This window comes from Borostomias antarcticus (assembly GCF_949987555.1).
Source record: "Borostomias antarcticus genome assembly, chromosome: 2".
Taxonomy (NCBI): Eukaryota; Metazoa; Chordata; class Actinopteri; order Stomiiformes; family Stomiidae; genus Borostomias; species Borostomias antarcticus.
In genome coordinates, this window is record NC_140235.1 from 24159977 (window position 1) to 24172943 (window position 12967).

At 46.1% G+C, this 12967-nt stretch overlaps 1 protein-coding gene across 1 annotated transcript; it reads right to left on the minus strand.

Annotated features, from left to right (window-relative positions):
- Positions 1 to 809: 809 nt before the first annotated feature.
- eci2 (enoyl-CoA delta isomerase 2) lies at positions 810 to 9657 on the minus strand. The gene is made up of 10 exons (XM_084460272.1): positions 9586 to 9657; positions 7280 to 7439; positions 6624 to 6722; positions 6188 to 6376; positions 5144 to 5213; positions 4370 to 4472; positions 4110 to 4230; positions 2653 to 2742; positions 2125 to 2268; positions 810 to 1847 (listed from the first exon to the last, which is right to left on the minus strand). Exons 1-10 carry the CDS (start codon positions 9636 to 9638, stop codon positions 1692 to 1694), a joined length of 1185 nt encoding a protein of 394 aa, XP_084316398.1. The 5' UTR covers positions 9639 to 9657; the 3' UTR covers positions 810 to 1691.
- Positions 9658 to 12967: the final 3310 nt, after the last annotated feature.

Consider the following 12967-nt stretch of genomic DNA (forward strand, 5'->3'; position numbering starts at 1 on the left):
CTCCTCCCATCCTTTTTTAACGGTCATCCCATGAAGAGGAAGGCTTGACACTGCGGCTGCTCTATCAGCGTTTCATCAGCGTGGATGTTTTCCTTGGCGCGGGGAGACGGGTCGTCATGCAGCCGTTATCTCCAGAGGGACAGGCGCTGATGTAGCTCTACCTGCTATCGGTCAGGTAAAGGTAAAGGTTAGAGTCGCCAGGTGTGACATGCAAAGCAGACCCTCAGCGTACTGCAGCGTAGGCCGGGGAGGTCCTTTCCCAGATGAGACACATGGCATTGGAGCTCCTAACCCCAGATCGTGGGGGGGTGGGGGGGTCTGACTTAGGTTACGGTCTCGGGTGGAGCGCCCCAATATGGTCCAACGTTGTGGACCGTGTTGGGTTAATGGGACGTAGTTGCCATGGTTACGCCTGTGCCGCTTGCAGGAAACCCAAGCTCACGATTTATTCCGAGACGTTTACGATGGCAGCAAGGAATCATTTGCCACCGAATCATTTCAGTCTCATCTTCCATTCTATCCATCTCATGACATCCACTCAGGTAACTAGCTTCATCCTCACCTCCTACCTCAGCTCCAGCTGAACACAGTTCTTCTGTAGGATGGTGGACCTGAACCTAAACTGAACTGGGGACACTTTGGATGTTTGATTGGTGCAATACGCCCTCTACTGGATTCTGAGTGGAACTACAGCTCCCGATACTAATTAACCTGCCGGCACCCTGGGCCCACATTTGCTGGAGAAAAATTCATCAGAAATCATCAGATCAGTATGATACCTTCAAATCATTACTTTATTCAGTAGCACTTCTTGATTAACAACTTTTCTTCAACAAATTAGGGCTCAGCCTCACTGTCAACCTTCCAGCTAGTAACAAAGATATCCCTTCCATTTCAGACACGCATACAAAAACAAATTTTCTTCAAAATCCCATTTATTTACTGCATTGACTGACAGTGATTCGGTGGCAAAAGAGAGAAAATCGTACTACCATACATGACAGGCCAGCCCTGGGCGGTCCCAGGCAGTCTGGGTGGCTCCCGACTGGTCTCGGTCTGCGTAAGGCACTGTCCACCTCCATCCTCTCTCTGCTAAACACTCATCTATGTATCTCTGTCCATGTCCACTCACACGCACTGGCATTTGAACACAATGCCCTGGTCATGGCAATAAACAGGAAAAACACCATTACAAGACATCCAGAATCTTCCTCAACAATGTTGTTTCAATTAACATTATGTACATTCTTTTTAGTGTGTGTGTATGTGTGCATGTGTTTTCAGACATCACAGTAGTCATACTAAATACATTTAAAATGATGTTCCTGAAAAAGTAGTAGAAAGGAAGGCATTTGTTTGAACACTCCACTGATAGGTGCCTGATGTTCCAGGTTAGATGTTAGTGGTTGTCAGCTGGACGCAGTCCACACCAGTCTGCAATGGCTAAGGTGTAGAGGGCTAGGGTGTAGGGTCTATGCATTTGGGGTAGTTGATACAGGACAGATGATACTGTGCGTGTCTGGTCTAATCAGGGAAGCATCTCAAGTCTCTCCTGGATTCCTCGTGTCCTGTCTTCACCTCCCATGTCTGAAGGAAGAAGGTGTCTCAAAAGCTACTAGAGGAGGACGCTAAGAGAGAGAGGACATTTTCTGGTAGCATGTTAGCTGTTCTGTTAGCCTTGCCCACCCCCCTCAGAGTTTGGCCTTGGCCTGGAAGAAGCTCATGATGGCCTGCATGCACTCGTCTGACAGCCAGCGCTCCACCAGCCTCTCCACTTCCTGGTCGTTGACGGTGTGGAGACGTTCTCTCTCCACCTCTCTGATCAGCTGCTTGGACAGGGCCAGGGACTGGAGGGAGGTGGAGAGAGGGGGAGGGGCAGAGAGAAGAGGGTGTGACGAATTAACATGACATCACACCAATCTGCTGACTGGAAATGAAGACAGAGTATAGAGAGAAAGGGCAGAGGTGTAGGGACACCAGATGTCAGCTGTTTGTACTGGAAAAACAGACTTATTAGGATCAAGAGTTTAGGGACCAGAGAGACAGACATACAGTAAGACAGTGCCAGAGAAAGGAGATCCAGAATGTGTATGTATGTGTGTGTGTGTGTGTGTAAGAACGTACATTCCTGGGCAGCTTGGCGTAGCTCTTGATTCTCGTCCACACCTCTGTCTGGAAGCTGCTGTCAGGGAAGACCTCTGTCACAAGACCCTGCTCACACGCCTGGCTGGCAGTCAGCTTCTTATTGAACAGCAGCATCTCATTGGCCTGGAGAGAGGGAAGAAGAGACGCACACGGACAGGGACATAAACACAGCTTAGAGATGGGGGTCGAATAGTCTCGCATAGCCAGACCCATCTCCACACTTCGTGTACGCTGTGCCAGCGCTGGAGAAAGGCATTTCTTTAAACCAGCCAAGAAAACGGTAACACACAGATAGCAGAAGGGGAGGAGTTTGGATTGAATCTGATTGGCGACGCCACTGATTGAGAATCTCCTGGCGTCACTGATTGGAGCAGGGAGATTCTCCAGCCTCCTAATGACATGACTTGTATACGAAACTTACATCCGGTGAGTCAAACTAGGGATCAAATGGTATGTGAGTGTGTGTGTGTCTGTGTGTTTGTGTGTGTGCACGGGGGGGGGGGGTACCTTAGCAGGTCCCATGATCCTGGGGAAGGTGTAGGAGGAGCATCCCTCAGGACTCTGTCCCAGCTGACTGAAGGGAGTATGTAATGTCGCCTGGGGAGGAGGGGGATAAGGCGGGGGGGGGGGGGTGGAAGGACAAGAGAGTCATGATCATTTGCTGTCATACTTCATTAAAGGGGTCCATGTTTGCAAAACTAACTGTTTCATTGTTTTTGCATGTACATTTGAGTCTCTGATGGGCCTACTAACACACAAAGTATGAAGTGAAACAACCCAGTCATTTTGTTGTGGTCAGCCGAAATGAAAACTTTAGAAAAAAAGTCAGTCCCTGCAAGCCACTCAAATCTCCCGTGTCACTTTACGTCACAATCGGCGACCCCGCTAGCTAGCATAATGTCTTTACACGGAAAATGCTCTGTTCTTGGATGTACTAAGCAGCACAGATCGTCTCCCAAGCTCAAAGGACAGCAGAGCCGAGTGGATACATTTTCTTTTTGATGGCAATGTTGCCGCTGATATTGGAAAAACACTAGCAGTGTGTGCTAGCCATTTTTTTCCCCCGATTGCTTTTCCAGCCTGGGTCAGTACAATGCAGGATTTTCAGATGAGCTCTTTCAGAATGATCAAGCAATACCAACTGTCCGTGGAAATTATGCAGAAACTGTAAGTAATTATACTGTGTGTTTGTTTGCATATAGTACTAATGCTAGCTAGCTAACATGAACAAACTCCCCTATTGCCTCAACCCGGATGCTTCACTCATCGTATGTTAGAGTAACGTTAGTGGAATGAAATTGGTAAACTTCTAGTTCACCGAGCGGTCATTAAAAATGATCAAATGTTAAGAAGAGGACATCATTGGATTCCCCTTGGCCTACAGAATCTAGCTTTAATTGTTTGTAGTCGAATGGTGTCATATAGCCTGGTGGTGTCTAGCTAGCGAATGTAGCTAGAGGTAACAGCATGCAACCATGGAGATAATAACATGGGCACTAACGCTATCATGTTTAGTCATGGAGAGAGGACAATGAAATTTGTCATAGTGGCATCAAGTGTGGATGGTCCTGGCAAGCCAGCTATATTTGAGGTAGCATGGCGTCGCCAACAGCCCTCATTCTCTAGCCTGCCGATTTGCTCTTATTTGAGCTCATTTGCATATTAAAAAGCACTCAAATCCGCTCAATCTGATCTTGTGGTCAAAGAAGGGGTATAGAGGCATGCTAGAACGCACATTCTGAATGGTATTTTCAGCAAAAATACTCAAAGTACTTTGGGGACCCCAAAGACTTATATTAAATTGTTGATAATTAGCATAATAGGACACCTTTAAAGGACTATTAGATTAGAGTGTTGATGTGCCCCTGCTGTCCGTTTGTGTCTGCGTGTCAGTCTGCCTCACTCTTGTCAGTCTGCCTCTGCCTCACTCTGTCAATCTGCCTCACTCTGTCAATCTGCCTCACCCTGTCAGTAGCGTAGATGAGCTCGAACAGTCCCAGCAGGGTGACGGACACGCCCACAGCTGGCCCGTTGATCACCGCTATCAGGGGCTTGGGGAAGTCGATGAACGCCTTCACATACTTCCTGGGAGAGGAGACACACACGCACATTTTAAGAAACATTTCCAGCTAGACTAGCGATAGTTGGCGTCTTAGTCAGTCTGTGTTCTGCTGTATAGATCAACCAGTCGACCGATCAAGCGGCCCATTCCCTCCATCCTAACCTGAGCAGCTCCCCAGCGTCCTTGGCCATCTGCTCCATGCCTCCCTCGGGAATCTTGGTGAAGTTGGTCAGGTCGTTCCCACTGCAGAAGAAGTCTCCACTCCCTGAGCAGACAGCAGACACTTGTTTAAACAAGGGCTCAGCTATCTAGCTACTGTCTAGACAGCTGCTGAGAGTTGCGCTTTAGGAGGAAGAATCTGTAGAAGGTGGAGGGGAGGAAGAAAGTGGAGGAGAGGTAATGGGAGAGGAGAGGTAGAGGGTGGAGGAGAGGTAGAGGGAGGAGGAGAGGTGGAGGGAGGAGGAGAGGTGGAAGGAGGAGGAGAGGTAGAGGGAGGAGGAGAGGTAGAGGGTGGAGGAGAGGGAGACTTAGAAGGAGGAGGAGAGGTAGAGGGCAAAGGAGGGATAGAGGGAGGAGGAGAGGTAGAGGGAGGAGGAGGGGTAGAGGGTGGAGGAGAGGTAAAGGGAGAGGAAGGAGGAGAGGTAGAGGGTGGAGGAGAGGTGGAGGGAGGAGGAGAGGTAGAGGGTGGAGGAGAGGTAAAGGGAGAGGAAGGAGGAGAGGTAGAGGGTGGAGGAGGGGTAGAGGGTGGAGGAGGGGTAGAGGAGGGGAGAAAGGGTAGAAGATAGAATGGTTGTTGCCTAACCAGAGACAGCTAGCTGTTACAAAGAGCTGCTGAAAAGGCTCTAAGCCCATTGGCTCTTCCGCAGTCCACAGAGACATTGAGGGTAAGTAAACAGTGTCAGGAAGGGTCAGCAGGTAGAGAAGGTATAGCTGTACCTGTGATGACGGTCAGCACTGAGTCATCTTTGCCGGCCAGCTCCAGAGCCTCGATGATCTCATTGTACATCTGGACAACCAGACAGGAAGAACAAGTCAGGAAATCATGGGACCTGATATCAACATCTCCTCGGCATCCATTCCTGAAACACTAGAGCCTGGGGAGGAATGATCAGGGGCTGGGTACTGGACTAGAGTGTATATAACCATCTTAAAGGAGAATTCCACCCTAGAACAACATTAGACACCCACAAAACAAAGAAAAATGTGGTTTCCTTGACAATAGTTTCTCCATGTAATCAAAGCATGTTCACAAAGTCTGCATTTCTGGGGATTTGCCGTGTCGAAACGCGTTGACAAATCCCCAGAAGCAAAATAACAAGGACTACAAAAAAAAAAACCTGTCTAGGACGGGGACTCGAGGCGGGTGCACCATGCTAACCCTCTAGCTCTAGCCTACCCTATAAAGTAACTTCAACAAAATGAAAAATATGCGATTGCACACTCACACAAAATACTTTTTGCGGCAACCGATGGAAACCGCCAGTGCAGGTAAATCCTTAATTCCACAAATCACACAGCATTGTCTGTTTTTCTTCAATAGCAAATATAGCTAGATAGAGGGTCTGACAAATGTTCTGAATGACAAATGTTCGCTTGAGGGATGATGGCTACCGCTGTTGTTCTGCCATATTCCGACTCCGTTCGCCTCTTCCCGATAGCTCAGTTTCGTGCAATGCATGCTGGTCAATTGAGTCTATCAAAATAATAGCATCTGTAACCACCACATTCAGTTTTCAACCTTTTACTAAAAATAATGAAATTTTCGGGTTTGGTTTAAGTTAATTGTAAACAAGACACATATTACATGTGTTTAGAGGCTACAAAATCATACACTTGAATTCTTCTTTAAAAGAGAAAGTTCACCCAAAGAACACTTTCATCAGATACAACCTGTAACACCTCCCCCTCCTGCATCAACAGTAAAGTGTGTTGTGTGGTAGAAAAGGTCACAGTTTAAGGTTGTATCTGTACTCCTGTTACCTTGACGGTGATGGCGTTCTTCTTCTGTGGTCTGTTGAGGCAGATGGTGGTGACACCGTCCTCCGTAGTAACTAGGAGTGTCTCGAATGTCATCGCCATGCTCCCAGCAGGCTGTGCGGCCAGTTCGGCTGGGGCCTCTGCCCCCACTAGAGAGCCAATCAGATCCACATACTGCTGTCTGGCTTCCTCCTGATTGGAGGAAGAGAGAGAAAGGAGGAGAGAAGATTAGTTATAATTAAGTATTTTAAGTGTGTGTGTGTGTTGGAGGGGGGGGGGGGTTATAGGGTTAAGGTTACTGTGGGTTTAAGGTTAGGGTTAGTGCTAAGGTTAGAGTTAGGGGTCAATGTATGTTTACGGTTAGATTTACATTTTATGACTAAGGTTAGGTTCAGGGGGCCCCACAAGGATATAAATGCTAAATTGTGTGTGTGGTTACCGCTGGTATAGATCCTAAAGACTTCCAGGCGTCCCATTTGGCCTTGTTGATAAAGTCCAGCATGCCGGGCTTAGGTGTGTTGCACGGTCCCTGGGTGGCCTAGGCATAGAGGTGGAGAGGAGAGAAAAATGGAGGGAGGGAAAGTAAGGGAGGGAGGGGGGGGTAGTATTAGAGTTTGCATGTTCTCTCCGTGTTCGCAAGGGTTTCCCCATAAAGAACGCAGTACGAAAAACATGCAGAGGAACATATTGCTAACGCTGTCCATCCCTGGCGAAGACGGACAGGAGCACTTGGTTACCCCCGTGCATGTCCCATACACGCTGCCTACTGTCTGCTCCCGGCTGCCCAGAGAGAAGTTTCATCGGTGGATGCTCCAGCTATTTTGTGTGTGTGTGTGTGTGTGTGTGTGTGTGTTTCGCTGCCTGCACCATGTGATGTACGTGTGTCTCACCGCATGACAAATAAAGATGTTTGTTTGATATTACATCTGCAGACATGACTATGCAACTGTGACATCCTAAATATTCAAGACGACCTGGAATTTAGCCGTCTTAGGGTTTTGCCTCTCTTTCCATATGAAGTGTGGGATTTAGAACAGAACATCTCAGAGAAATACCAGGTAAATCTCACACCAATACAGGCTGGTCTGGCCTTACCTGTTTGAAGAGGGCATAGATCTGCAGTTTGACATGGTTACCCGGGTCCTCCTTAAGCGTGCCTAACTGGCTCTTGGCCTGGTTGAACTGCTCTACCGTAGCCGGCATGGCTCCTGTGGTGTGGAGCTTCAGACTGGGGATGTGGGACACCTGGACCGCCCTGGGGAGGGGATAGGGGTGGAGGAAGATATATATTAGTTAGACGCAGAGACGGTGGTTATATATTAGCCACAGATTCCTGGAATGTCCTGGAGACCCCTGTAGAGGGAAAGATTAAATAATAAATCATTCATTATTCAAACCTCTCACATCAGTCTGCTGTAGTCTAGGCCCACCTTAGCCTCACACGTGATGTTATACTGTATGGTATGCCGCTTCGTATCCGCATGCTCCTATGCATGTCTGTAACAAAACGGTGTGTAAAAATCATGGTCGGGGTGGAATAGCCGTTTAAATCTGATTCTTTGACAGACTGCGACTGACATTTTCAATGCAACCACTTCTTCAGCTTTTCTCGCATTACTGGTAGTTACCTGCGGATCAGGCACCGGGTCTGCCAGTAAAGCGAAAACATATGAAGAAGCAGTCGCATTGAAAATGTTGGTCACAACCTGTCAAATAATCAGATTTAAGATGACCTATAATTTTTACAACCCATTTTTGGGACAGACATCCGTAGGAGCATGTGGATACACATTTGAGATACGACGTCGGGAAATAGTAAGAAGTGCCCCGGAACACTGTTTACCCCCTTTTCTCCTATGGGAAGGAGATGTGACGCTATATTAGCGAAGCGGAATATAGCGTCACAAATGAGGCTAGGCTCACCTGCTTTTCTGTTCTGTCCAAGGTCCACAACCAATCTGAAGAGTAGCCTACTGTATGAATGTTTGAATCCTAAGCAACCTGCCCAGTGGTGAGTACATGTTGTTTGAAGTACAGTAAACTGTGATAGAAAAATCCTTATTTTCCCAGATGCGTACAACTAGTATCCTAGTTTTAATCTCATCACTGTTAGTGATGGAGTTTTCGAAGCAAGACAGTTGCCTCATTGAAAACCTCTATACCCCCATCCTATCCTCCACAGGATCTTCCCGCCGTATCCATCCGCCCAAAAGAGGCGTTATCAACTTCCTTGAACTTATTGCTGAACCCCCAACGCTTAGGAGTTGTAAGCTTCGATCAAAGACTTGTGGTAATTAACACTCTAGACATGCTGGAATTAGGCTGTAACCATATAGAAATGTTGTACAAATGATATCAGTTTAAAGGGAAAAATGAAAATCATAACAAGACGACATACACAGCTACAGTACCTACCTAGCAGGTGTCAAAGGGCTGTGCTGGGAAAAAAGTGCACTGGTAGAGGTTCTGTGGTCCTTTGCATTTTAAGTGTTTTTACAAACCATACCCCTAACTCTTCACATAAAATGTGACTTAATACCAAAGTCTGGTGCAAATTTCACTTGAATGGCCTCATTAGAAATACATTTATTGGGAAAATGTTTTCAATACTTATTTCCCCCACTGTACATTACTTGCACAGGTACAGTAGATGGCCACAATTACTGACAGCAACTGTTGTACCATGCAGAATAATGGCTTCATCTTTCCTCTGGTTAGACATCCGACTGTCATTGGCTGGTAAAAGGCATCATCCCTGCCCACGGAACAGACACAACTGAATGTGGAGTAAAGGTCACCACTGATGTTATGAGGAGCTAGCTAGCTGGCAATAGCTCTTTAAAATACTGGACTTGCTGGCTAAGTGACTAGATAAATACAATTTAATGAAAAGCAAAATGAAACTGTTGTTTGTCGCTGTGGGTAGATGATAGGGTGCAGAGTTGGCCACAAATGGATTCTTTAAAAACATTACTGTCCTTAGACCATCACCTCCATTCATTCACACTCGGCGATTGAGCAGTCAGGTGTCAAGCTCGGAAGCTACAGTAGGCTATCGCTATGCTACATTGTCTTAGCAAGCTAGATAGCTAGCCTACATGCAAAGCAATAAACCTCGGAAATATTGACCGCGATCTAAAAGCTTATGTAAACGTTTTTGGATAGGTAATATTCCATGAAGCTAGTCTAGGTGTTAGCAGACTAGCAGCAAAGTTAGCGCAGCTAGCTAGGCTAATGGTTAGCTAACGTTAGTTAAGATTTGACCTCGCGAATGAAATGGCTAATGTTACTGTAGCTTGCTAACAGTTAACTAAAATGCTACTGTAGCAATGCTGGCATTTTTGCCAACGTTACGTAGGGATGCGTTGTCAACTTTGCAAGCAGCTATAACCTGAACTTACCTGGCAAATCGGACAAATCGCCACGGTGCAAAGGTCCTAAAGGCACCAGCCATAATAGTGGTGTAAAGTACAGCCGTTAGCAACCTATTTGATCATCCAGGATCACGAAGCGATTTTTATATCCCTCCCAGCTTTGTCCTCTCCAATAGCTAAACGGAGTTACGAAGTCCCACCCACTCCTTAAAGGTATAGTCCGCTCAAATTACATTCAAACTTTTATGAATACAAAACAGCCAAATACAGATTTTTGCATAGTTGAGAAAGATGGCTATCCTGGACAGACTTTTTGAAGCCAGAAATGTCTGAAGAGATAATTCACAACTCATCTCCTTAGAAAATTACACTGATATTCATCGCTCACTTCACCTAATGTATGTCATTATTAATTCCTAATTGTTCTACAAAACATTTGCACATAACTATTTAATTTTAATTGGAATGGAAACCCTACTAAGATAAGAAACATGGTTAAATACAGTGTACAATAAATATGAAAATGGTGGTAGAACATTGCACATTATTAAAGCATGGATATTAAAGTAGAATTCAAGTTTCTCTCACAGTTGGAGGGCATTCCCCAATTACTGATCTGCTGTGATGGGTTGTTTAAGCTCCAGCTCTATGGTGAAATCTCGAGGAGTCCACACAAGGGAGGGAACAAATTGCATGTAGTCCTCTTCCTCCTCTTGCTGCTCAGACGGGAGGCAGTGTTGAGGATAAAATAAACATTCTCTTATGAGCAACATGGTGATAAGAGTGCAATTGCTTTTTTGTTATAGTGAAACCAAATAAAGTACATTTTAAGTTAGTTTAATTAGTTATTTTAATTTTAAATTAGTGGTGGTTAAAAGCCCTCAAGACAGGTAATTAACCCACATCCCCACAATGTTGGTCTGCATTTTCTTAAAGTAGATATGCAGGATACTGCAGTTCCTCCAAGGCATTGTTGTTGATGGTACCCATGCTGTTATACACCAGAGCCCTGCTGAAGAGAACAGCCAGGGAAAAGATCCAATTGTCAATTTTCTCATGGCCCTGGAAACAAAGAGGAGATACTATAAATAAGGAAACTAAAGTATTACATGAGAACACTAAGAAAGATAGTACACATAACAAAGCTGTGGGCTAAGAAATACACAGCACACTTAAGTAGGCTAAGAAATACACAGCACACTGAAGTAGGGGGACATGTAGCTCGGGAGATAGGGTGGCCGGCTAGGGATCGCAAGTCAGTGTCCTTGAGCAAGACACTGAACCCCAAAATCGCTTGCATGCAGCATGGTGGCGCAGTACCTAGTACTGTCGCCTCACAGCAAGAAGGTCTCCAGAGTTTGCATTGTTCTCCCCGTCTTAGCAAGGGTTTCCTCTCAAAGAACCCAAGAACAAATGCTCTTCAATCCGGTCCCTGACCAAGACCTGGACTGAGCACTTGGACTTGGTGTCCAGATGCCATGAACGATGGCAGCCCACTGCTCCTGGCTGCCCCTGGATGAGGTCAGCTTGGATGGGAGAAACACAGGGAACAATTTACACTTTGTGTGTGTGCCGTGTCGCCACTCACTGTGTGTAATTGTGTGCGTCACTGTGTCCGAATAAAGACCCCTCCTCAGGTCCTGTAATTTTAAAACCTTTTTTTATTTTTTTATTTAAAGTCCCTTTAGAGGGAGCTCTCCTCCACATACATTTATACTGTACATGCAAAACAGGCAGGTTTTCATTAAGATGGCCAAAGCCTTCTATTTGGGTATGGATATCAGACAGCTCCTCCTGGATCTCAGTGGGGTCCCTCACACATGATGCCATGTTCTCCAGAAAGAACACGCTCAATGGCAAAGGAGTTTTCAATCTCTGAGAGCCCCCCCCCCCCACACACACACACACAAATTTAACTCAAAAGGGATCTAAGAAGCATGAGATAGGAATCTTCACTTTAATCCAAGTTAATAATTTTGTCACAAGGTGGTTGCTTTTTCGTATTATACTCCAATCAGCTTGTTCATGAGGATAGGACTTCCCAATGCAATACAAACCGACCACCGCCACCACAACCACCACCACATGCTGATCAGTCTGGTTCAGAATGTCCCGCGCAGCATGGACCACATGCAGCTTCCCCTCACTGTTATTCTCCACCAGGCACATTGGCTCCTTCATGGATACTGTGCCAACCATTACGGTTCTACGCAATGGCAAGGACAAAAAACATACTTTCAACAGAATCTAAAAGCTACGTGAGCTTTTGAGTGGGTTTGAGTGCTACAGTATATTGACCATATACAACCATGTACAGAATATTGACCATTCAAGATTGTGATTCTCTTACATTACAGTAATTTAGCAGACCCTTTTATCCAAAGCAACAGAATAAATTATTTTTTCCTTTTACCTCCGCCCCAGCAAAAGTGCAGGGCACAAGATAATATTTTCAGTGTTGTGTATTTATTTATTTATTATAACGTGCTCTGAGTGAGAAAGAGAGGAAGCAAAAGAGAGACGAGTGGGAGACAAATTTAAAGGGTCCACTAGATGTCCTCCTGGGACCACTACTGAAGCGTTCTAGGGACTCTAATCTGGCATACACGTGGGAATGGCGTGAGCCCCTTATGATTTTTTTTATTAAGCATGATAGCCATATCATTTCATGGCTCGCCTGTAGTAACACCTTATCTTGTAACCCAACTCCCCTACACCTCCTCCTCTACCCCTTCCCCCTCCTCTACACCTCCTCCTCTACACCTCCTCCCACCCCTACACCTCCTCCTCTACACCTCCTCCCTTCTCTACACCTCATCTACTCTTCCCCACTTCTATACACCTCCCCCCTCCTCTACACCTCCTCCCTCCACTACACCCCCTCCCCTACACCTCCTCCCTCCTCTACCGCTCCCACCTCCTCTACACCTCCCTCCCCTACACCTCCCCCCTCCACTACAACTCCTCCTCTACACCTTCCCCCTCCTCTAAACCTACCCCTCTACTCCTCCTCCCTGAATGAATGAAAGCGCAACCGGGGTGTTGCACAAAAACGCTTATATTGACATCATACTTTAATCTGACAATTTTGTGTCCAATTAGTAAATTGTAGAGCATGCCATTACCTACGCATAAATGAGCTCCATCCGGCCACAGGGGGCACCACAGCAATCGATTGCGTTTTAGCCACTTTTAAGCATTTTGGATTGTTATAGCGCCACCCTGTGGCCAATTTGCGGCATATTTCTCAACTTACCTTAGGATATACTCTGGCACTGAGTTAATCGGGCCAATAATGCAGGGATAGCCTTGGGGTATATGTGCGGATATGCTAGCAAAGATTTGTGGTGTTTTGTACAACCCTTCAGAAATTATACCACTTCATGTGAAAAGCCACGCCCTCTGCAAT

Coding starts and splice junctions, on each gene's coding strand:
- eci2 (XM_084460272.1), bottom strand. CDS start 9,638: ATGGCTGGTGCCTTTAGGACCTTTGCACCGTGGCGATTTGTCCGATTT. Junction 5,214..6,187: donor AGAACGCCATCACCGTCAAG/GTAACAGGAGTA, acceptor CTGGTTGTCCAG/ATGTACAATGAGATCATCGA. Junction 4,231..4,369: donor GACGCTGGGGAGCTGCTCAG/GTTAGGATGGAG, acceptor CTCCTCTCCCAG/GAAGTATGTGAAGGCGTTCA.